The sequence below is a fragment of the Chiloscyllium plagiosum genome, unplaced genomic scaffold (assembly GCF_037043375.1).
Source record: "Chiloscyllium plagiosum isolate Xiang-an unplaced genomic scaffold, Cpla_swu_hap1 HiC_scaffold_2, whole genome shotgun sequence".
Classification (NCBI taxonomy): Eukaryota; Metazoa; Chordata; class Chondrichthyes; order Orectolobiformes; family Hemiscylliidae; genus Chiloscyllium; species Chiloscyllium plagiosum.
This window is the reverse complement of record NW_028270140.1, coordinates 154,597,217-154,622,321: the sequence shown is the minus strand read 5'-3', so window position 1 is coordinate 154,622,321 and position 25,105 is coordinate 154,597,217. Positions and strand designations below refer to the sequence as shown.

Below are 25,105 nucleotides of genomic sequence, written 5' to 3'. Positions count from 1 at the left end.
AGTTCAGTAAAGATCTAGTATTTCCTATTTTTGTGTGGTGAGTTTGTTGGCATTGTCCAGATTCAAAGTTTCCTCTGGAGGAATGTGGATCATTCAACTTTGAGAATGTTTGTCTTCTGAACTGTACCCACTGGTAATCACTGCATTTAAGCCCACCTCCAGGTTTTATTTATAAAACATAATCTAATTTTGTGTGCTCATTGATTGAGGTGTTGTCATTTGCATAAGATGTTGAACTGAGACCTATTTTTTTCAAGAATGCATAGGATATTGGTATTGTAGGCAATATTTATTTCTCAGTCAATATGGCCAAAACATTATCAACAATTACTTGTATTTCTACAGAACATTTTCGGTAAATGTGAAGTGTGTGTTTTGTGAAGGCAAATCAGGAAAGAACTTATACAGGTAATGGTAGGGCCCTGGGAATGTTGCTGAACAGAGACACCTATGGTTTTAGATGCATTGTTCCATGAAAGTAAAGTTGTAGGTAGACAGGGTGATGAAGAAGATGTTTGATATGTTCAGAAGTCAGTGCATTAAGTACAGGAGTTCTGACGTCATGTCACAGTTGTACAGGACATTGGTTAGCCCACTTTAAGAATACAGTGTTCAAGCCTGGTTTTCCTACTATAGGAAAAATGAGAAACCTGAAAGGGTTCAGAAAAGATTTAAGTGGATGTTGCTGGGAGGGTTGGAGGGTTTAAGCTATAGGGAGAGGCGGAATAGGCTAGGGCTTTTTTCCCCTAGAGTGAGGGAGGGGTGACATTAGAAAGAATTATAAAATCATGAGGGGTATGGATAGGGTGAATAGCCAAGTCCTTTTCCCAGCATAGGGGAGTCCTGAACTAGAGGGTATAAGTTTAAGGTGAGAGGGTAAAGGCTTAAGAGTGACCTGAGGGGCAACTGAGGGTGGTGAGTGTATGGAATAAACTGCCAAAGGAAGTGAGGTGGATACAATTATAACATTTAAGAAGTATCTGGATGGGTATGTGAATAAGAAGGGTTTAATAAATATGGACCTAATGCTGGCAAATGGGACTAGATCAATTTAGGGTATTTGGTCAGTGTGGACAAGTTAGATCAAAAGGTCTGATTCCATGCTTTACATCTCTATGGCTGTATGCTGAGATGGTTCACAAGGGTGCAATAAGGCAAAATTACAAAGGTACAGGTAACATTAGGACAAATAACCAAAAGGTTGATCAAAGTGACGAAACTTTGAAGAAGGTCTGAAAGGCATAAAGAGAGGTGGCTTCTCAGAAGAATTAGGGAGGGAATTCAAGTTTAGGGTGAAAGCATCTGATTACGAGGCCAACAATGTTGAAACTGTTAAAATTGAAGATATCCAAGAGGCCAGAATTAGATTAGTGGAAACATCGAAAAGCTAAGAGATCATTGAGGAATTTGAAAACATGGATGAGAACTTGAAAGTCAATACATTGCTTTGCTAGGAATTAATGTAGCTCAGCAAACAGGGCTGATGTGTGAACAGATTTGATGTAAGTAAGGAATTTGTGTTTGTGGAGGATAGAATGTTGGAGATTAGATCAATGCATGTTGTGGAACAGTTGAGCCTAAATATTGCAAAGACCTAAATTAGAATTTTAGCGACAGACAAACTAAGAAAGGAATGAAGTTGGACAGTGTTAAAATGGTGGATATGAGCAATTATAATTTATCAACAGCAGAAATTTGAGCACTACGCTTCTACAGCCTCACTGCTAGACAGCAGTGGAAGAGAGGATGATGTGGCCAACTATACCAAAGACTGCAGGCAGGTCTTGAAGGATGAGGAAAGCTAGGTTATAGTTTTCACTGTCACATGGGAACACCTGTTTCAGTGCTGCGGCAGGATCAGAAACTGGATTTTCTTATTGCTGTACATTAATTCATGGCTCCGTTTGCCTTCAAAATAACAGTGATTACATTCAAAGTAATTAACTGCCCATGAAGTGCTTTTAGATGTTTTGGAGGTACTGTTTATTCTTTCTTTCTTTTTTAAATATACTGTCCTCTTACACAGTTTGCGATTAGCATTGTTAAATGAAGCTAAAGAGGTGCGTGCAGCTGGTCTCCGTGCCCTTCGCTATCTCATCCGAGACTCCAGTATTCTTCAGAAGGTGTTGAGACTGCGTGTGGATTACTTAATAGCTAGGTTAGTATGTGTCGTTTGATTCCTCTTTGAAAATATGTAACAGATTGTCCAATTGCTAAATGCACTGGTTGGTTCGAAACTGCGTCAGTCTCTCTTCACTTGCTGCACCCTGGCTATAGCAGGGAAGCTTTCAAACTAAAGGTTGAAAGCTGTTTTTCTATTGATCAAATGCACTGTCAAACATGTTTACTCAGATAATTGGTAATAGCTCCAAAGACTAAATTATTAAGCAATCTGACCACAACTTGGTCTAACCAGCCTCCCCACTGGGAGCTGATGGCACCACTGGGGCATTGAAGGCAAAATGAAACCAGCTGGAGAAAGACAGAGCATTTGATACGATAATGGACTGCCAATACCCTGCAATCTTACAAAATTGTTTATAAACATGAGGAACTTAATTTTACTGTTTATTGATCTTCCAACCTCTATCACACTTGGCCAGAATGGTAAGCAATTCTTCAAAGAGCCTGCTTGGCTAGTGTTTACAATAACATGGCGGGACTTTCCCTCCATATGTTTAATTTGTATTATTGTATAGCAAATGTTTTATTAACCGGCACCTATGGGACCAGGCATGTGCTGGTTGAGCAAATATTCTAACTGATCAAGAGGTCAATGTAAAAACATACACTAAGTGATAGAAGTGTAATGCAACGGATGTACACATCACTGTTAGACTTTATTTACAGCAGAAGTCACTTAAGTAATAATGCAACCTAAATAAAACTTAGCAGAGAGCCTTCTCACTCACGTCCTCAATTGACTACTCAGACACCGCAAGATTGCGATAATAAATGTCCAGTATTTGAAGTATATAATTTTTGCCAGTTTGAAAGTGCCGGTCATAAGATACTGGTTAAAACAAAGTTTGCTATATATATTATTTAGGGGAAATTCATTTGTGTAGCACCAGGCAATATCAAATCCCCAGATACCAACAGTACAACCAACAGTGATAACATTATGGAAACTTGCACAAGTTGCTTCTGGTACTGCAGCATGCTCCTCGGCCATTAAAATGTTTCTTTCAAAGGATGTGGATTTTGCTGAAAAGGTCAGCATTTATTACCCTCCCAAATTGCCCTTACGACATTGAGGAAGAGATTCTAGGAGTTTGACTCCCATGACGTTGAAAAAATGGTTATATAGTTTCAGGTTTTGGATGCAAGTCTGCTCGCTGAGCTAGAAGGTTTGTTTTCAGATGTTTTGTCACCATACTAGGTAACATAGTCAGTGAGCCTCTGGTGAAGCATTGGTGGTATGGCCCGCTTTTTCTTTGTGTATAGGTTTCCTTGGGTTGGTGATGTCATTTGCTGAAAACCTAAACACAAAGAAAAAGCGGGCCATACCACCAGTGCTTCACCGGAGGCTCACTGACGATATTATTTAGTATGGTGACGAAACATCTGAAAACAAACTTTCCAGCTCAGCGAGTAAACTTGCATCCAGTTTCAAAGCAGGATTGGAGTGAAAGGTTTATGGTAAGAAGCAGGAGCTTTAGAAGGGATTTGAAGGGGGGAAATAAAGTTTCACCCAGTAGGTGATGGGGTATCTGGGATTCACTGTCAAGAACAGTAGAAAAGGTGTGAACCTCAAGACATTTAAGTAGTACTGTATTTAGATGAGCAATTGAAATGCCAAAGCATATAAGACCGGACCCAAGTTCTGAATAAAATGATTAAAATAGATAGTGCTAGATGACCGGTGCAGATGCAATGAGTCAAACAGTCTCTTTCCAGACTGTAAAAACTTTGTGACTCTGAAATTTGCAGATGTTGATGGTTCTATGCATCATCTGCCCCTGTCTTTCCAGCTGGTAGAGGTTGCGGGTTTGGAATGTGGTATCAAAGCAACTTTGGTGACTTATTGCAGATTCTCTTCTAGCTAGTGCACATTGCTGCCACTGTGAATCAGTGGTGGACAGCTTTGAATATTAGAGGTAATGGACGGGCTGCCATCCAGCGGACTGCTTTGTCTTGGATGGTATTGAACTTCGAGTATTGTTGCAGCTGCACCACCCAAACCATTATTCCATCATCTTTTGTCTTGATACCACTTGCACCTCGTGGATTATGGATTGACTTTGTGGGGGTCAGGAAGTAAATTACTTGCTGCTAAATTCCTCTTTCTGATTGGTTCTTGTAGCCAGACTTTGATAGTGTGGAATTTAGCAATGGTGATACTATTGAATACCAAGATGAGGATGATCATTGCCTGACATTTCTGTGGCCTGTGTATTATTTGCCACTTATTAGCCCAAGTCTGAATATTATCCAAGTCTTGTTTCATTTGAACATACACTACTTCAGTGCCCAGAATTGCAAATGGTGCTGAATGTTGTGCAATTATCATTGAACATCATTGATTTGTGATGGAGTGAAGGTCTTTGAGGAAGCACCTGAAGATCATTGGGCATGGGATAGTTCCCTAAGGAACATGCGGGGTCTTTTGGCACAGTGGTAAAGTCTGTAGCTCTCAGCCAGGAGGCTAAGTTTCAAGTCCCACCTGCTCCAGAGGTGTGTCATAACATTCCTGAACAGGTTGATTGCAGGAGTTCCTCAGGGGAAGTATTTTTAGAGGTGTCTTGGTACTGAAATAACTGAACTCCTGCAATCACAACCATTTTATTTATTAGATATGGGACTCTAAATAGCAGAGAAGTTTCGCCCTGATTCCCACTGACTCCAGTTTGTTTAGGACTTTTTAATGTTACTATCTAACCAAATGTGACCTTGATGTCAAGGACAATCATACTTAACTCCCCTCTGGAGTTCAACTCTTTCATCAATGTTTAGAAGATGATTATATTAGGTTCATAAGCTGTGATGTCCTAGTAAAATGCAGAATGAGCATCAGTGAGTAATTTGTTGCTGAATAAGTGCTACTTGATACCAGTGCTGACAACACCATCCATCACCTGGCTTATGGTTGAGAGTCAAGTCATGGGGCAGTTGGATTTATCCATTGTTGGTGCACAGGATATACCTGTGTAATTTTCTATATTGCTATGGAGATGGCACTGTTGTAGCTTTACAAGAACAACTTGGCTAGTCCTGCAGCCTGTGTTTTCAGTGCTACTGCCAGTGTGTTTCAGAGCCCAAAGCTTTTGCAGTATTCAGAGCCTTCAAATGTTTTTTTAATATCTGTGGACAGGATAGGATTGACTGTGGACTGGCATTTGCGATTGATGAATTATCTTCTTGGCACTTGTAGCTGCAAATGCTCCAGCCTTACCTTTTGACCTGACCTACTGGGCTGTCCCATCATTGAAGTTGGGAGTCTCCTGTTATTTAATTGCCAACCACCATTTGTGACTGGATATGGCAGGACTGAGAAGATTAGATCTGATAGTTTTTCTTTGTGGGATTGCTTAGTTTGGACTCTTGCATGCTGCAAGCAGACCTGCGTTGTAGCTTCAGGCTGATGCCTAATTTTTAGTTGTGCCTGATACTTTCCTGGCATACCATCTTGCATTCTTCATTGAAAGACTCCCCTGGTTTGAATGTAACAGTAGAGTGGACATATCCCATGCCATAGGCTTACCAATTGTGGCTGAATACGTTTCTGCTGATAGCTCTCAGCACCCCAAGGAAGCTCAATCTGAGTTGTGAGATCTGTTTGCACTGCCATAGTGTTATACAGCACAATGGAGGGTATCCTCAATGTGAAGTTGGTACTTTGTCTCGAGATGGTCAGTCCTACTAATACTGTCATGGATAAATGTATTTGCGACAGGGAGATTGGTGAGAATGAGGCCAAGTAGTTTTTTCCCCCTGTGGTTGGTTTCTTTACCATCTACCACAGGCACAGTAGCTGCTATGTCATTTAAGAATCTCTAGCCTAATTTTTTTTCTTTATTCTGTAACAGGATTAGGGCGTGCTGGCTAGGCAGCATTTATTGCCCATCCCTAATTGCCCAGAGGGCAGTTGAGAGTCAACCACCTTGTTGTGGGTCTAGAGTCACATGTAGGCCAGGTTAGGTAAGGATGGCAGACTTCCTTGCCTAAAGGAAGTTAGTGAACCAGGTGGATTTTTCTGACAGTTGGCAATGGATTTATAGTAGTCATTAGATCCTTAATTTCAGATACTTATTGAATTCAAATTCCACCATCTGCTGTGGTGGGATTCGAACCCAGCTCCCTGCAACATTACCTGGGTCTCTAGATTAACAATCCAGTGATAATACCACTAGGCCATTGCCTCCCCTGTGACTGAGCCACATTTGATGATGCATATTGAAGTTTGCCACTACTGTAGGAAAAGCTCACCTACTGTTGGAGTCATACAGAGCACAAGAAACCAGTTAGCTCTCCCCCAGGGCATCAGTCCAGGAAGAGTTCTCAGGATAGTTCCTAGCCCCAATCAGTTTCAACTTCAATTATCTTTACATCATGATAAGATCAGAATATAAAAATTAGGTGCAGGAGTGGGCAATTCTGCCCCATAAGCTTGCTCCCACCATTCAGTACAATTTATAGCTGATCTCATGTTGGCTTCACTCCACTTTTCTGCCCTTTCTCTGTAACCCTTCAACCCGTTACTTAACGAAAAACCTGAATAATACTTCCTCAAATTTCGACGATGCTTCAGCATCTACCATAGTCTGAATTAGGGAATTCCACTGATTCACAATCCTTTGAGAGAAGTAATTTCTCCTCATCTCTTTTAAATCTCCCACCCTTTATCCTAACACTGACCCTTGTTCGAGATTGCCCCACACGAGGAAATATCCTCTCTTTCTGTTTGATCAATCCTCTTTAGCATTTTATTTACCTCAATTAGATCTCTTCCCATTCTTCTAAACTCCAGGTCTAAACTGCTCAACTCTGTTCATAAGACAGACCCCTCATCTCTGGAATCAATCTAGTGAATCTTTTCTGAACTACCTCCAATATGACTACGTCCCTCCTTCAAGTAAGGGGACCAAAACTGTACACAGTAGTCCAGGTGCAGTCGCTCTAATGTCTGATACAGTTGCAACAACACATCCCTGCTCTTCGACCCTGTTTCTTTTGTAAGAAATGCCAAAATCCCATGAACTGGATTTTAAATCCTTTTTTAACTGTTGTACCTGCATACTAGTGTTTTGCAATTCATGCATTAAAATACCCAGATCCCTCTGCAGACTCTTGAAGTTTCTCTACATTTGATAATAAGTTGCCTTTCTATCCCTCTGATCAAAATGGATAACTTCACACTTATCCACACTAAACTTAATCTGCTAAATTTTGGCCCATTCACCTAATCTCCATATCTATTTGTAAATCTCTAATTTCTTCATTGTAATGTACTTTCCCACCTGCTTTAGTGGTTTCTGCAAATTTGGCAATAGTACTTTCTATCCCTGTATCCAAGCAATTAATATGGATTGTAAATGGTTAGGGTTTGAGGACTGAAGTATGTGACATCCCACAAGTTATGTCTTGCCGACTAGAAAAGGAAGAGGGAAATGTTTGCTGATTCTCGCATGATGATCAATACAGTTCATGACTTCTTAGATTCTGTCATATCTATCCAAATAACTGGATTTGACAGGATCAGTATGGCTTTATGAAAGGGAAAGTGTGCTTGACAAATATACTGGATTTTTTTGACGAAACCAGTAGCATTGATCAAGGAGAGCTGGGGAGGCATTCCAAATGTTCAGAAGGCGTTCAACACGGTTTCACATAAACAAATTAGCATGTAAAATTCAAATCAATGGAATGAGAACTGGATAGCTGGCTGGCAGGAAACCGAGTAGGAATAAACGGGTGTTTTTCTGAGCGGCAGACATCGACAAGTGAGGTACCACAAGGATCAGTGCTTAGATGCTACCTATTTACGATAACTCACAATTAATGATTTATGTGATGGAATTAAATGTAGTATCTCCATGTTTGCAGACATAACCAAGTTGGATGGATGGGAAAGCTGTGAGGAGGTGGCAGAGATATTTCTGTGTTTTGGGACAAATTGAGTGAATGGGCAAATGCACGGTAGATGTATTGTAATGATAAATTGTGAGGCTATCCACTTTGGTCACAAAAACGTAAGGCAGATTATTATCTGACTGGCAGTAGATTGGGAAAGTGTGGGAGGTTCAACAAGGTGAGTGTCTAAACACCAATTACTGAAATTAACCATCTAGGTGCAGCAGGCACTGAAGACGACAAATATGATGTTGGCCTTGGTAGCAAGAGGATTTGTGGATGTAGGTTTGCTCGCTGAGCTAGAAGGTTCACCTTTAGACATTCCGTCACCATACTAGGTAACATCTTCAGTGAGCTTCCGAATGAAGCACTGGTGATGTAGCCCGCTTTTCTATTTATATGTTTGGGTTTCCTTGGGTTGGTGATGTCATTTCCTGTGGTGATGGTATTTCTTATGGTGATGTCATTTCCTGTTTTTCTCAGTGGTAAATGGGATCCAAGTAAATGTATTTGTTGGTAGAATTCCGGTTGGAATGCCATGTTTCTAGGACTTCTCATGCGTATCTGTGTTCAGCTTGTCTTAGGGTGGATGTGTTGTCCCAGTCAAAGTGGTATCCTCCTTCATCCGTATGTAAGGATACCAGTGAGAGTGGGTCATGTCGTTTTGTGGTTAGTTGATGTTCATGTATCCTGATGGCTAGTCTTCTGCCTGTTTGTCCAATGTAGTGTTTGTTACAGGCAGAAAACTAGCCACCAGGATACATGAACATCAACTAGCCACAAAAAGACGTGACCCATTCTCACTAGTATCCTTACATATGGATGAGGAAGGACACCCCTTTGGGACAGCACATCCAGCCTAAGACAAGCTAAACGGAGATATGCATGAGAATTCCTAGCAGCATGGCATTCCAAACAGAACTCTGTCAATAAGCACATTGACTTGGATCCCATTTATCACCCTGAGAAAAAAGAACCGGAAATGACATCACAATAGGAAATTACATCACAAACCCAAGGAAACTCAAACATAGAAAGCAGACTATACCACCAATGCTTCATTCAGAGGCTCACTGATGATGTTACCCAGTATGGTGATGAAACATCTGAAAACAAATCTTCCAGCTCAGCAAGCAAACCAACATCCAGAACCTCAACCTGAGCTACAAATCTTCTCAAAACTCGCTAAGAGGATTTGTGTACAGGAAGAGCAGGAATGTCTTGCTGCAAATATACAAGGCCTTGAGTATCATGCATAGTTTGGTCTCATATCTGAAGAAAGATGTCCTCGCTATCTATGGAGAAAGTGTACACTGATTCCTGGGATGGCAGGACTGATATCTGAAGTGAACCTAAATCAGTTAGGACTATATTTACTGCAGATTAGAAGAATGAAGGACAATTTCATAGAAATCTAATAGACTAGACTAGATAAATGCATAAAAAGATGTCAGTGGCCAGGCAATCTAGAAGCATGGGTCATGGTTTAAAGATACAGGGTAAGCCATTTATAAATGAGATGAGGAGAAACATTGTCACCCAGGGAATGATGAGCTTTGGAATTCTTGCCACAGGGTTGAGTGCAAAACATTGAATGTCTAACTCCTTCTTGAAAACATTGTTTTAGTCCCAAGAAGTATCAAAGATATAGAGGAGAAAGCAGGAGCAGGGTACTGAAATAAATATTGAATGACGGAGCAGGCTTGAAGGGTTGAATGGCCTACTCCTATTTCCTATATTTTTACATGCAACAAGATCCTGATGAGGTTTTAACTGATAAATGGCACATAATATCTGTGCAATGGTCATCTTCAATAAGAGGGAATATGACCATTATTGCTTGAAATTCAAAGGCATATCCATCACTGAATCCCATAATATCAACATTTCTGAGGATTATCATTGCAGAGAAATTGAATTGGACCAAACTTAGAAATGCTGAGGCTTTAAGAGTAGATCAGAGGCTGAGAATTCTGTGGTGAATAATTAAACTATTGTCTCCTTAAAATTTTCAAGACACTAGGAGCATCACAGGCAAACTCTCAACTTGGCTGGATTAGAGTAGCTTCAACAATACATGAAGGTCAATACCAAGCAGCTCATTTTAATCGCATTCTATCCATCACTTTAACACTCAATCTGTTCACTAGTACACAGTGGGATTGTATACTGAGATGCACTGTTGCAAATTGCCAAGCTCCTCAAAAGCTCTGTCCAAACCTGTAATCTTCAGCAACAAAAGAAGCAGGCATATGCAAATACCACCACTCACAAGTTCTCCAAGTCGGAGCATTGTGACTTGGAACAACATCAACATTCCTGCACTGTCACTGATTCAAAATCTTGGGACTACCCTCCTGTAACAGCACAGTGAGTGTCCTGAAACCAGGCAGTCTACAATGTGTCAAGAAGTTGCTTGTTACCAGCTTCTCAAGGATAGTTAGGATTAAAAAGCAAACGCTCCTCCTGCCAACAATACTATCATGGTTTATCAGTTTAGGGAATGAAATCTGTAATCTTTACCCGGTCTGGATGGCTCCGGACCTACGGCAATGTTGTTGACTGTAAACTCTCCTTGAAAATAGCTAGAGAGCCAATTAATTTAAAGGCTTTTGGGGTTGGCAACAAATGCTGGTCTGTCAAACGATGCCCCTATCCTATGAAAGAATTAGGATAAAAATTGTAGCAGAATAGTTCCTTAAAATAACCTCATTTTGATTGATGCACACGCAGCCTCTGCTTCTTGATTTTGTTTTATTTTTGTTACTGCTTTCTGAGCCTTTTGTTAGACTTCCCTGTTAATTCCAGGCCAGATTTGGGGAAGGACAGAGACTGCATTCCTGTCATGCCATTTTAGGACTGATTTACATGTACCTGTGGTATGATGACAATGTCACTGGACTAGTAATTCAGAACTGAGGTTCTGAGGAAGGGTTACTGAACCTGAAACATTAACTCTGATTTCTGTCCACAGATGCTGCCAGACCTGTTGAACTTTTCTTACACTTTCTGTTTTTGTTAGTAATTCAGAACCACAGGCTAATGCTCTGGAGCCATGGATTTGGATCTTATCATAGATGATGGTGAAATTTGAATTTAATAAAAATTTGGATTGGAAAGCCAAAATGATGACAGATGTTGATTGAACCTACATTGTTCACTAATTTTCTTTAGGTCGGAAATCTGCCATCCTTAGCAGATCTGGCTAACACATGACTACAGAGCCACACCAATGTGGTTAACTTTGAACTCGACTCTGGGACATGAAGGATGGGCAACAAATGCTGGCCTGGCCAGCGATACTCATATGCCATGAAGAAAAAGAGTCAGTTCTAAATCATTATTAGCTGGTGTTATTAGATTCCCTGTGGTGTGGAAACAGGCCCTTTGGCCCAACAAGTGCACACTGACCCTCCAAAGAGTAACCCACTGAGACTCATTTCCCTACATTAACCCTCTTTACTCAGAGAGTAGATTAGATTAGATTACTTTTTTTAGATTAGATTACTTAGTGTGGAAACAGGCCCTTGGGCCCAACAAGTCCACACTGACCCGCCGAAGCGCAACCCACCCATACCCCTACCCCTACATTTACCCCTTTAACCTAACACTATGGGCAATTTAGCGTGGCCAATTCACCTGACCCTGCACATCTTTGGACTGTGGGAGGAAACCGGAGCACCCGGAGGAAACCCACGCAGACACGGGGAGAACGCGCAAACTCCACACAGTCAGTCGCCTGAGTCGGGAATTGAACCCGGGTCTCTGGCGCTGTGAGGCAGCAGTGCTAACCACTGTGCCACCGTGCCGCCCACAGTAGTAAGGGTATGGAATGCTTTGCCTGCAACGGTAGTAGATTCGCCAAGTTTAAGTGCATTTAAGTCATCGTTGGACAGGCATATGGACGTATATGGAATAGTGTAGGTGGGATGGGCTTCAGATTAGTATGACAGGGTGGCGCAACATCGTGGGCTGAAGGGCCTGTACTGCACTGTTATGTTCTAATGCACCAACTCTATATGGCCAACTCACCTGACCTACATATCTTCCAGAATGTGGGAGGAAACCAGAGCATCCCGAAGAAGCCCACGCAGACACTAGGTGAATGTGCAAACTCCATACAGACAGCCTCCCAAGGCGGGAATCAAACCCAGATCCCTGGTGCTGTGAGGCAGCAGTGCTAGCCACTGAGCCACCGTGCCACCCTAAATCTGTCTGAATGATTGATATTTAAATAGGACTGGTACAATCGAAATAGAGTAGGAATAAAAGATTGAGGTGGGTAAAGAGAAACCCATGTACAATAATTGATGAGGGCAGATTGCCAATAATGTGAGAAATATTTTCAAATCCGAGATTAAGGAACCACACTCAAATGGATGGTAATTTCAAGGTGCGAACTTGATCTGGAGTCACATAGAACATTACAACGCAGTACAAGCGCACCAACCCTCGATGTTGCACCGCCCTGTGAAACCAATCTAAAGCCCATCTATCCTACACTATTCCATTCTCGTCCAAATGTTTATCCAATGACCATTTAAATGCCCGTAAAGTTGGCGAGTCTACAACTGTTGTAGGCAGTATGTTCCATGCTCCTCGTACTCAGTAAAGAACCTAACTCTGACATCTGTCTTGTATCTATCATCCCTCAATTTGAAGCTATGCCCCCGTGTGCTAGCCGTCACCATCTTAGGAAAATGGCTCTCATTGTCCACCCGATCAAACCCACTCATTATTTTATATGTCTCAATTAAGTCACCTCTCGACCTTCTCTCTCACAAAAACAGCTTCAAGTCCCTCAACCTTTCCTCGTAAGACTTTCCATCCATACCAGGCAACATCCTAGTAAATCTCCTCAACCCTTTCCAAAGCTTCCACATTCTTCCTATAATGTGGTGACCAGAACTGCACGCAATACTACAAGTGCGGCCGCACCAAAGTCTTGTACAGCTGCAGTATGACCTCATGGTTCCAAAACTCAGTCGCTCTACTAATAAAAGCTAACACACCGTATACATTCTTAACAGCCCTCTCAACCTGGGTGGCAACTTTGAGGGATCTATGTAGACGGACACCTGGATCTCTCTGCTCGTCTGCACTACCTATAATCTTACCATTCGCTCAGTACTCTGCATTTCTGTTACTCCTTCTAACGTGAATCATCTCATACTTTTCTGCATTAAACTCCATTTGCCACCTGTCAGCCCAGCTTATCTATGTCCTTCTGTAATTTGCAACTTCGGCACTCTCCACAACGGTACCACCTTTAGTGTCGCCCGCAAATTTACTAATCCATCTTTCTACGCCCTCATACAGGCCATTTTTAAAAATGATGAATAGCAGTGGACCCAAAACAGATTCTTGCAGTTATCCACTAGTCATGTAGTAGATCAGCCCAGTTCTACACCAACCTAGTAATAGAGTGAATATTACTGAGTGAGTCACACGTCAGCCTAGTAATTAAGTGACAGAGCACTGCAAGAATCATCCTTTCATTGTAGTAAAATAGTGACAGATTACTGTGAGGGGCACTACCCCAGTATGGTAATATGGTCCATGCTGAGCAGGAGAGGACACAGGACGGCTGAGCAAGTGAGGCAATATATTTGGGCGGTAGCTTTACCTGAAGCACTACTTTCTCCTCTGAAGAAACAAAAGTTTCTGTGCTGCAGATTAGTTAGGTTACTAGTTTATTTTTCAGTAGTCTCTTTGAGAATTTAGAATAGTGGGAATGGATGTTAGGGGATTTGAATACTCCTGTCGAATGTGGAAGGTAAGGGTTACCACTAGTGTCCCCATTGACTTCCTCTGTATGAAGTCCACCCAACTCCAGCTCCTTGGAAATTGCGTTAAGGAACTGGAGCTGGATGCACTTCTGATCATTTGGGAGGCTGAGGGGGTAATTGAGAGGAGTTACAGGGAAGTAGTTACACCTCAGCTACAGGAAAAGGGTAGATGGGTTAGAGTCAGGGAGCGGAAAAGGAACTGGCAGACAGTGCAGGAATCCCCTGTGGGTGTTCCCCTCAATAACCAGTATACCGTTTTGGGTACTGTTGGGGGGGAGGGTCGACTTACTAGGGATAAGCTATGGGGTGCAGTTCTCTGGTACAGAATCTGACCCTGTTACTCCGAAGGGAAGTGGAGTAGAAGAGCAGAGCATTAGTCATTGGGGGACTCCATAGGTTCTGTGGGCATGAGAGGGACTCAAACAGGTGTGTTACCTCCCAGGTGCTAGGGTCCATGTTATCTCTGATCGTATTTTTGTGATCTTTATGGTGGGTAGCATCAGTGGGGATGTAAGGTACAAATTCAGGGAGCTAGAGTGGAAGCTTTGAGCCAGAACAAAAAGTTGTTGTCTCTGGTTTGTTACCTGTGCCACATGCTAGCGAGGTGAGGAACACTGAAAGAGAGGAGTTGAACACGCGGCTACAGGAATGGTGCAGGAGGGAGGGTTCTGGGTACCTGGATGATTGGGGCTCATTCTGGGGTAAGTGGGACCTCTACAAATAGGATGGTCTACACCTGAACCAGAGAGGTATCAATATCCTGGGGAAAAAATTGATAATGCTCTTCAGGAGGATTTAAACTAATTCAGCAGGGGGATGGGAACCTGAATTCTAGATCCAGTGTCCAGGAGTAGTGAGATCATAAATAAGGTTTCAAGGTTGCGAGAATGTACCAGCAGGCAGGAAGATGGTTTGAAGTGTGTCTGCTTCCAGAATAAGATGGGTGAACTCACAGCATGGGTTAGTACCTGGGACTTCGATGTTGTGCCCATTTCGGAGACCTGGATAGAGTAGGGACAGGGATGGTTGTTGTAAGTTCCAGGGTTTAGATGTTTCAGTAAGAACAGGGAAGGTGGTTAAAAAGGGGGGAGGTGTGGCATTGTCAGTATTACGGTGGCAGTAAAGATGTTCGATGAAGACTCATCTACTGAGGTAGTATGGGCTGAGGTTAGAAACAGGGAAGGAGAGGTCACCCTGTTGAGAGTTTTCTATAGGCCTCTGAATAGTTCCAGAGATGTAGAGGATAGGATGGCAAAGATAATTCTTGATAGGAATGAGAGTGACAGGGTACTTGATATGGGGTCTTTAACTTTCCAAATATTGAATGGAAACACTATAGTTCGAGTACTTTAGATGGGTCAGTTTTTGTCCAATGTGTGCAGGAGGGTTTCCTGACACAGGCCAACAAGAAGCGAGGTCACATTGGATTTGATACTGGGTAATGAACCTGGCCAGGTGTTAGATTTGGAGGTAGATGAGCACTTTGGTGATCGTGACCACAATTCAGTTGTTTACTTTAGTGATGGAAAGGTATAGGTATAAACTGCAGGGCAAGAGTTATAGCTGGGAGAAAGGCAATTACGATGTGATTAGGCAAGATTTAGGATAATTAGGATGGGGAAGATTACAATTGTGATGTGGAGCTTGTTCAAGGAACACCTACTACACGTCCTTGGTAAGTATGTACCTGTCATGCAAGGAGGAGGTAGTTTAGCAAGGGAGCCATGGTTTAGTAAAGAAGTTTCTCCCTCTTGACAAGAGCTTCAAGAGGCTTATGTAAAGATGAGATGTGAAGGCTCAGTTAGGGTGCTTGAGAGTTCCAAGTTACTCAGGAAAGACCTAAGGGGAGAGCAAAGAAGAGTCAGGAGGGCACATGAGAAGTCTTTGGCAGGTAGGATCAAGGAAAACCCGAAAGTTTTCTATAGGTATGTTAAGAATAAAAGAATGATTAGAGTAAGATTAGGGCCAGTTAAGGACAGTAATGGGAAGTTGTGCATGGAGTCCGAAGGAGAGGTGCGAAATGAGTATTTTTCATTGGTATTCTCTCAGGAAAAAGATAATGTTTTTAGGTTAGATTACTTACCTAAGTGTGGAAACAGGCCCTTCAGCCCAACAAGTCCACACCGACCCGCCAAAGCGCAACCCACCCAGACCCATTCCCCTACATTTACCCCTTCATCTAACTCTACGGGCAATTTAGCACGGCCAATTCACCTAACCTGTGCATTTTTAGACTGTGGGAGGAAACCAGAGCACCCGGAGGAAACCCACGCAGACACAGGGAGAATGTGCAAACTCCACACAGTCAGTCGCCTGAGGTAGGAATTTAACCCGGGTCTCTGCCGTTGTGAGGCAGCAGTGCTAACCACCGTGCCGCCCACGAATGTTGAGGAGAATACGGAGATACAGGCTATTCGACTAGATTGGATGAGGTTCATAAGGATGAAGTGTTAGCAATTCTGGAAGGTTTGAAAATAAATAAGTTCCCTATGCCAGATGGGATTTATCCTAGATTTCTCTGGAAAGCCAGGGAGGAGATGAAGAGCCTTTGGCTTTGATCTTTCTGTCATCATTGTCTACAGGAATAGTGCTAGAAAACTGGAGAATAGCAAATGTTGTCCCTTTGTTCAAGGAGAGTAGAGAAATCCCTGGTAATTAATGGCCAGTGAGCCTTACAGAGGCTATTTATAATCATCTCAAAAGGAATAATTTGATTAGGGGTAGTCAACACAGTTTTGTGAAGGGTAAGTTGTGTGTCTCAAACCTTATTGAGTTCTTTGAGAAAGTGACCAAACAAGGTTGATGTGGTGTATATGGATATCAGTAAAGCGTTTGATAAAGTTCCCCACTGTAGACTATTGCACAAAATATGAAGGCATGGGATTGAGGGTGATTTTGTGGTTTGGATCAGAAATTAGCCAGTTGTAAGAAGACAGAGGGTGGGAAATGATGGGAAGTGTTCATCCTTGAGTTCAAGGATGTAGTGGTGTACTGGTGGTGTACCACAAGGATCTGTTTTGGAGCAACTGCTGTTTGTCATTTTTATAAATGATCTGGTTGAGGGCGTAGAAGGATGGATTAATACATTTGCAATGTCACTGAGGTCACTGGAGCTGCAGATAGTGCTGAAGAATGTTGTAAGTTACAGAGAGACGTAGACAAGCTGCAGAGCTGGGCTGAGGTGGCAAATTGAGTTTAATGCGGAAAAATGTGAGGTGATTCACTAATGGTAAGATTCTTGCTAATGTAGATGAGCAGAGAGATCTTAGAGTCCATGTACAAAGATCCCTCAAAGTTGCCACTCAGGTTGATAGGGTTTTTAAGAAGGCATACGGCGTGTTAGGTTTTATTGATAGAAGGATTGTGTTTCGGAGCCATGAGGTCATGCAGTTGTACAAAACTCTGGTGCAGCCACACTTGGAGAATCACGTGCAGTTCTGGTCGCTGCATTACAGGAAGAATGTGGAAACGTTGGAAAGGGTGCAGAGGAGATTTACCAGGATGTTGCCTGGTATGGAGGGATGGTCTTATGAGTAAAGGCTGAGGGACTTGAGGCTGTATCTGTTAGAAGAAGAAGGCTGAGAGGTGACTTAGTAGAGACATGCAAGATGATCAGAAGATTAGATAGGATGGACAGTGAGAGCCTTTTTCTTAGGATGATGATGGCTAGCACTAGGGAACATAGCTTTAAATTGCGGGGTGATAGACAAAGGGCAGATATTGGAGGTAGGTTCTTTACCCTACCTGGAACAATAGTAGACTCTCCTATTTTAATGGTCTTTGGACAAATATGTGGATGAAAACGGAATAGTGTAGGTTAGAATTGGTTTCACAGGTCGGTGCAACTTCAAGGGCCGAAGGGCCTGTACTGCGCTGTCATGTTCTGTGTTCACATGACAGGTTATTGTGAGAGTCATCACCTCCATGCAGTAATACAATGATAGTTCACTGTGTGAGTCATCACCCCAGTGAGGCAATGCAGGAACATGAATGAACAGTCTTTATGATCTTCTTTCTCCAGGTGTATAGACATACAACAGAGTAACGAAGTGGAGCGAACCCAAGCACTTCGATTAGTTCGAAAGGTAAATATACTCTCTGATGTTGCTACTTCATCACTGAATTTACAAGCATTATACTGTGAGATATTTCTTTGCATCAAGCTAGATGTGGCGTGGTATGAATAACAGACAATGTCAGTCGTGTAATCTGTGACTGTCCCTTCTAACTGCTGATGTTTCCTCCTCCTCCGTCAATCTTGGCTTAAGGGAAAATAGCTGCATAGGCAAGGGAGAATGGATTTAGCTTCTAAGACACCCTTTTGGATTTTTTTCATAGTTAACTTATTAGCCTCTGAGTTCAGATACCAAGCTAGATATTGTAGTGTACATTTAATCTGTGCTACACCTCCTGTACAGTACCTGCCCTGAGATTGTTGGAAGGTACTGTCTGGCGGGAGCTTTATTCTGTATCTAAACCTGTGCTGTACACGTCCGCTGAGTATTTGATGAGAGCAGTGTAGAGGATGTGGCTTTAGTCTGTATCTACCTGTGCTGTTTGTTTTATTATCCTGTGATTGACATCGTGATTAGCCTTTGATGAAAAACATTCCTCTACTTCCTCATTCTTAACTTGTGATCCTAATGCCTCAGCCCTTCACAACAGTGAACAATTTAATTTGAATAGCTTCCAAATGCCAATCCCTGTTATTCGTTGCTGAAAATCTCAAAGAAAAATTGGGATGCCGGGGAGCATTTGTCAGATCTGGAATGCCTTTTAGCAGAAGAACTACGTAGGAAATAGTAGGAACAGAAGTAGACCATTTGGTCCCTTGGAACTGCTCCACCATTCAAAAAGATCATGGTTGATGTGTTCATAGTTCAAATTCCACATTCCCATCTGTCCCTAATAACTTCTGTTTCTTTGCCTAACAAGAATCTATGCTGAAAATGTGTTGCTGGAAAAGCACAGCAGGTCAGGCAGCATCCAAGGAGCAGGAGAATCGACATTTTGGGCATGAGCCCTTCTTCAGGAATGAGGAAGGTGTGCCAAGCAGGCTAAGATAAAAGTTAGGGAGGAGGGGCGTTGGAAATGCAATAGGTGGAAGGAGATAAAGGTGAGGGTGATAGGCCGGGGTGGGGGCGGAGAGGTCAGGAAGTAGATTGCAGGTTAGGAAGGTGGTGCTGAGTTTGAGGGTTGGGACTGAGACAAGGTGGGGGGAGGGGAAATGAGGAAACTGGAGAAATCTGAGTTCATCCCTTGTGGTTGGAGGGTTCCTAGGTGGAAGATGAGGCGCTCTTCCTCCAGCCGTCGTGTTGCTATGGTCTGGCGATGGAACTGTCCAAGGACCTGCATATCGTTGGTGGAGTGGGAGGGGGAGTTGAAGTGTTGAGTCACGAGGTGGTTGGGTTGGTTGGTCTGGGTGTCCCAGAGGTGTTCTCTGAAACGTTCTGCAAGTAGGCGGCCTGTCTCCCCAATATAGAGGAGGCCACATCAGGTGCAGCGGATGCAGTAAATGATATGTGTGGAGGTGCAGGTGAATTTGTGGCGGATATGGAATGATCCCTTGGGGACTTGGAGGGAAGTAAGGGGGGGAGATGTGGGCGCAAGTTTTGCATTTCTTGCGGTTGCAGGGGAAGGTGCCAGGAGTGGAGGTTGGGTTGGTGGGGGGTGTGGACCTGACGAGGGAGTCACGGAGGGAGTGATCTTTTCGGAACACTGATAGGGGAGGGGAGGGAAATATATCCCTGGTGGTGGGGTCCGTTTGGAGGTGGCAGAAATGACGGCGGATGATATGATGTATATGGAGGTTGGTGGGGTGGTAGGTGAGGGCCAGTGGGGTTCTGTCCTGGTGGCTCCACCAGGACAGAACCCCACTGGTCCTCACCAACCTCCATATACATCGTATCATCTGTCGTAATTTTTGCCACCTCCAAACGGACCCCACCACCAGGGATATATTTCCCTCCCCTCTCCTATCAGCGTTCCAAAAAGACCACTCTCTCCATGACTCCCTCGTCAGGTCCACACCCCCCACCAACCCAATCTCCACTCCCGGCACCTTCCCCTGCAACCGCAAGAAATGCAAAACTTGCGCCCATGCCTTCCCCCCCCCCCTTACTTCTCTCCAAGGCCCCAAGGGATCCTTCCATATCCACCACAAATTCACCTGCACCTCCACACACATCATTTACTGCATCCGCTGCACCCGATGTGGCCTCCTCTATATTGGGGAGACAGGCCGCCTACTTGCAGAACGTTTCAGAGAACACCTCTGGGACACCCAGACCAACCAACCACCTCGTGGCTCAACACTTCAACTCCCCCTCCCACTCCACCAAGGACATGCAGGTCCTTGGACTCCTCCATCGCCAGACCATAGCAACACGACGGCTGGAGGAAGAGCGCCTCATCTTCCACCTAGGAACCCTCCAACCACAAGGGATGAACTCAGATTTCTCCAGTTTCCTCATTTCCCCTCCCCCCACCTTGTCTCAGTCCCAACCCTTGAACTCAGCATCATCTTCCTGACACCTCCGCCCCCACCCCCACTCCGGCCTATCACCCTCACCTTAACCTCCTTCCACCTATTGCATTTCCAACACCCCTCCCCCAAGTCCCTCCTCCCTACCTTTTATCTTAGCCTGCTTGGCACACCTTCCTCATTCCTGAAGATAGGCTCATGCCTGAAACGTCGATTCTCCTGCTCCTTGGATACTGCCTGACCTGCTGCGCTTTTCCAGCAAAGCATTTTCAGCTCTGATCTCCAGCATCTGCAGTCCTCACTTTCTCCTAACAAGAATCTATCTACATTTGCCTTATAAAAATATTTAATGACCCTGCTTACGCCACTATCTTAGGCAGAGAATTTCACTGTCCATCCTCTGAGAAAAAAATCATGTCTGTCCAAAACATGACTTGTAACTTAAACAGTGCCTTCTAGTTCTGGACTAATCCATAAAATGAACCATCGTTTGCATGATTTGGAGATGCCGGTGTTGGACTGGGGTGTACGAAGTTAAAAATCACACAACACCAGGTTATAGTCCAACAGGTTTAATTGGAAGCACACTAGCTTTCGGAGCGATGCTCCTTCATCAGGTGGTTGTGGAGGACACAATGGCTTACAATTGTGTCCTCAACCATCTGATGGAGGAGCAGCGCTCCGAAAGCTAGTGTGCTTCCAATTAAACCTGTTGGACTATAACCTGGTGTTGTGTGATTTTTAACATGGTTTGCATGTCCTCCTTGCTGAAATCATTCAGGATCTTGTATATTTTAGGCAAATCACTTCTCACTCTTCTAAACTACAATGGAAATGAGTCCAGACTATGCAATCCATCCTCATGAGTCAACTAACTCACTCTTGGTATCAAACCGGTAATCCTCCTCTGAACCGCCTCCAATGCATTTACATCCTGAAATAAGGGGACCAAAGTTGCACACAATATTGAGAGTAATGCTGTCTCCTATATAACTGAAGTGTAACATTCTTACTATTATATCCAGTTCCTGTCATAATAAGGGATAGCACCCCATTAGCAGGAGAACAGAAATCATCAAAGTGGTTTTTACTCATGCCTGTTTTAGTTACGAGCTAACATTGTCTCCAACCTGCTGGATACAGGAGATAAGAGAGTAGAATTTTTCTGTTGTTTTGGCCAAGTATAATAGCAGGAAAGAATTTCCCATTTTTGGTGACTGGATGGAGAGTTGAGTGTGTGATTAAAATGCAGAGATAGATGTTGTAGTTATGATATTCCTCCCATAGGGCTTGGTGTTCTTTTCACATGTATCTCTTCAATAGTTCAATCAACTATCCTAGAGATTTCAGATTGTTTTCTTTTACAGGGGTGTTTTCAGAGGTAGCTCTGACCACTCTGTATCTCACTCCCAATCCCCACTATAATCGGAGGTTAGCAGTTGGCCCATGCAACTCTTCGCTCATATCAAAATAGTGTTTTGAATTTTATCTTCTCTTTCTAATCATCTATGTTAAATAAAGATAGAATGTTCCCTTTCTTTCCCAACCCCTCCCCCAACCTGATGATCAAATGATTCCTATTCATGAACTAGCTAGTTGTTGCTCTGAGACTCAATCTTTTATCCATTTCTGCAGCCTGCATGGCTAATCCTTGTCCAGTACCTGCAATTTCAGTTGACCACCAGCCAATATTACTGTCTCCCCACCAATCCTCTGAACCTCCAGGTACTTTGCCCTGCAATCGGAAAAGATGCAAAACCTGCCAATACACTGCCCCCCTCAAACAATCCTCCAGGTGAGACAGAGGTTCACCTGCCTCTCCTCCAACCTAGTTTACTGCATCGGGTGCTCCCGATGTGGTCTTCTCTACATCGGGGAGACCAAACGCAAACTCGCAAACTTAGGGAACAGTTCACCGATCATTGCAGCCCGATGACCACCCAGTCACCTCCCATTTCAATTCCCCTTCCTGACATGACCATCCTTGGCCTCCTCCATTGCCACAACAAACCAAACTGCAAATTGGAGGAACAACACCTCATCTTCCGCCTGGGCAGCCTACAACCCGGAGGACTCAACGTTGAGTTCTCCAATTTCAAATAACCTCTCTTCCCATCCCCTGACTCCCTTCCCTTCCACTCCCCCCCTACCTTCAACCGGATTTATTCTTCCCATTGACCAACCAGGTCGTACCCTCTACCTGTCTTCACCTATTCCCACTTCACCACTCTGCCCCGCCACCCCATTTATCTGCAACTCCTGCTACACCCACCCCAGTCCTGAAGAACGATTACACCCAAAATATCAACTTTTCTACCTCCTGATGCTGCCTGGCTTGGTATGTTCTTCCAGCCTCCTGCCTATCTACCTTGGATTCCAGCATCCCCAGTTTTTCTTTGTCTCTAACATTACAAGTGTGTCATGTCTACCACAGTCAATTGGTCTTTGACCTATTACAGCATCTGCTCGTTTCCTCATGGTTTTAATTAACCTTGACGTGGGCAGTCTGCTCATGCTGCTCAAATAAGCTATTTTCTTGCATTTTTGTCCCATCCAGTCATTTACACAGCACTGCCCTGTGATCAGCCACATTTTGTTTTGCTGACAAATGGTACATTCACGCACTTAGCGTCCACTTAAATCAGAACTCCAGCGAGAGACATTGTGTCACCTGTTCAATTCATTGCCTGATGAGTTGGAGCACTTAATTTAAATGCACATTCGTCCATTCATAATAAACTTAAATCACCATCCAACCGATTGACCTTTCCATAGAGCACTTCACGTTAATTTTTTCATTTTGGCAGACTCAACAAATTTAGGGTTCCCGCCTGTTGCGTAAGCCAGGCAGTTTTCCCAGAGAGCTTCTAGACTAAATTTCACATCCTTCAGTTCCTATAAAGCATTTTTATTAACTTAGTTGATGTTTTACTGACTTCCCCAACATTTTCTTCAAACAAGGATGATCAAAAATTAAAACTCCTTCAACTCAACTGTAAATGGATTCAATATTTTGAATTGGAAAATCCACTTCGTTTGTGACCTCTGTATTGGTGCATTTCAAAATTAACTCCAGTACCCTGCGGTGTCTCCCTAGCCCTAATCAGTTTGAAACATTTATTATCTCTTAGAATAAGCAGTGGTCTCTGTTTCCATGCTTATATTTGTAACTGCAGGACAACCGCAACAACTGTGTATCAAGCAATTTCTCTAAATCCCCTCACTGACAGCTCTAAACTAATGATGAACCTGTTTAGCAGCAACCTAACACGACCATTTCTTCTGCCAACTTTCCTTATAGTGTCTCTACCAGATGTAAAAACATTTTGAGGCCAATCTATGCGTCTGCATACACTTGAAGTTATGTTGAAGATGGCGTAATGATGTGTGGACGCAATTCACCTTCCCCAATTTTGTAATGGGTCATAAAGCAGAAACCCGTATTTATTCTCCATTTTGACAATTTTATCTTAAGTGAACATGCAAATAACTCAAGAGAAAATGCTGAAAATACTCCGAGCAGGGTCACCAAACTGAAACTTTGTTTTACATCCCACAAATGTAACAAGATCTGCGGTTTATTTTCAACATAAATTTTCTGTTTTAGATTTCTACCATTTGCTTTGCTATTAGTAAAATAATGAACTTTATCTTGCAGAAAAGACAGAAGAATATTTCTTTCTGTAAACAGGAAGGTGAGGAGATGGTGCAGTGGACTAGCAATCCAGACATGTTATAGGAAATATTCTGGGAGCTTAGGTTTGAGTTTCATCATGACAGTTGGTGAAACTTGAAATTAATAAAATCTGAAATTATAAATCTAATGCTGAAATTGAAACTGCAGTTTATTATTATAAAAACCCACTTTGTTCACTAAGGTCCTTTAGCAAAGGAAAAACTGCATCCTTCTATGGCCTGGTCTATGTATTACTCCAGACCTACAGCAGTGTGGCTGACTCTTAACTTCTATTTGCAAGCAACTCAGTACCAAGTGCTTGAAACAAAAATCTCCAAAAAGAAATGAACTGGATGGACCATCTGGCATTGACCAAGACACCAGAAGTTGTAGACCCAGCAATCCTGTTGACTGTCCATGGGATTGACAGGAAAATTGGAGAGTTGTCTCACAGACTAAGCAAGCAACATTCTGACATACTTATACTTAGAGGATACTTAACCTCATTATCACCAGTCTGCCTGCTGTATATTCATCTGTCTGTGACAGTATTGGTAAGAATAATCACCATGCAGTCCTTGTGGAGACTAAGTCTCACCTTCACATTGTGGCACTATCATCATTTTAAAAGGGGCAGACTTAATATGGGTTCAGCTACTCAAAACTAGGTATCCATGAAGTGGTGGTAGTGTCCATCTGTAGCAGCAGAATTGTATTCCTAAACAATCTGCAACCTCATGGTGTTGCTTTTATCCTTGCTTTGCCATTACCACCAAGCCAGGAAATCAACTTTGTTCAGTGGAGAGTACAGGATTGCGTGCCAGGAGCAGCACGAGGCATATATAAAATGAGGTGGTGGTATTATCAGGAGTGGGCATGGGCCATTGCCTAGTGGTGTTATCATTGGACTGTTGATCCAGAGACCTGGGTAATGTTCTGGGGACTTGAGTTTGAATCGGTCGATAAAAATAAAAATCTGGAATTAAAGGTCTAATGATGACCATGAATCCATTGTTGATTGTCAGGAAAAGAGAGAGAATCTGCTATTCTTACCTGGTCTACCTACAAGTAACTCCAGACCCT

At 43.0% G+C, this 25,105-nt stretch overlaps 1 protein-coding gene across 2 annotated transcripts in view; it reads left to right on the top strand.

Moving 5' to 3' along the window:
* The window catches only part of rictora (RPTOR independent companion of MTOR, complex 2 a), a 239,055-nt gene that overhangs the window by 89,614 nt on the left and 124,336 nt on the right, over window positions 1-25,105 (top strand). For both annotated transcript variants that reach the window (XM_043703095.2, XM_043703086.2), the window contains exons 5-6: window positions 2,027-2,158; window positions 17,884-17,947. In XM_043703095.2, coding sequence (XP_043559030.1) covers window positions 2,027-2,158; window positions 17,884-17,947 — 196 coding nt within the window. The remainder of the gene's footprint in view (window positions 1-2,026; window positions 2,159-17,883; window positions 17,948-25,105) is intronic.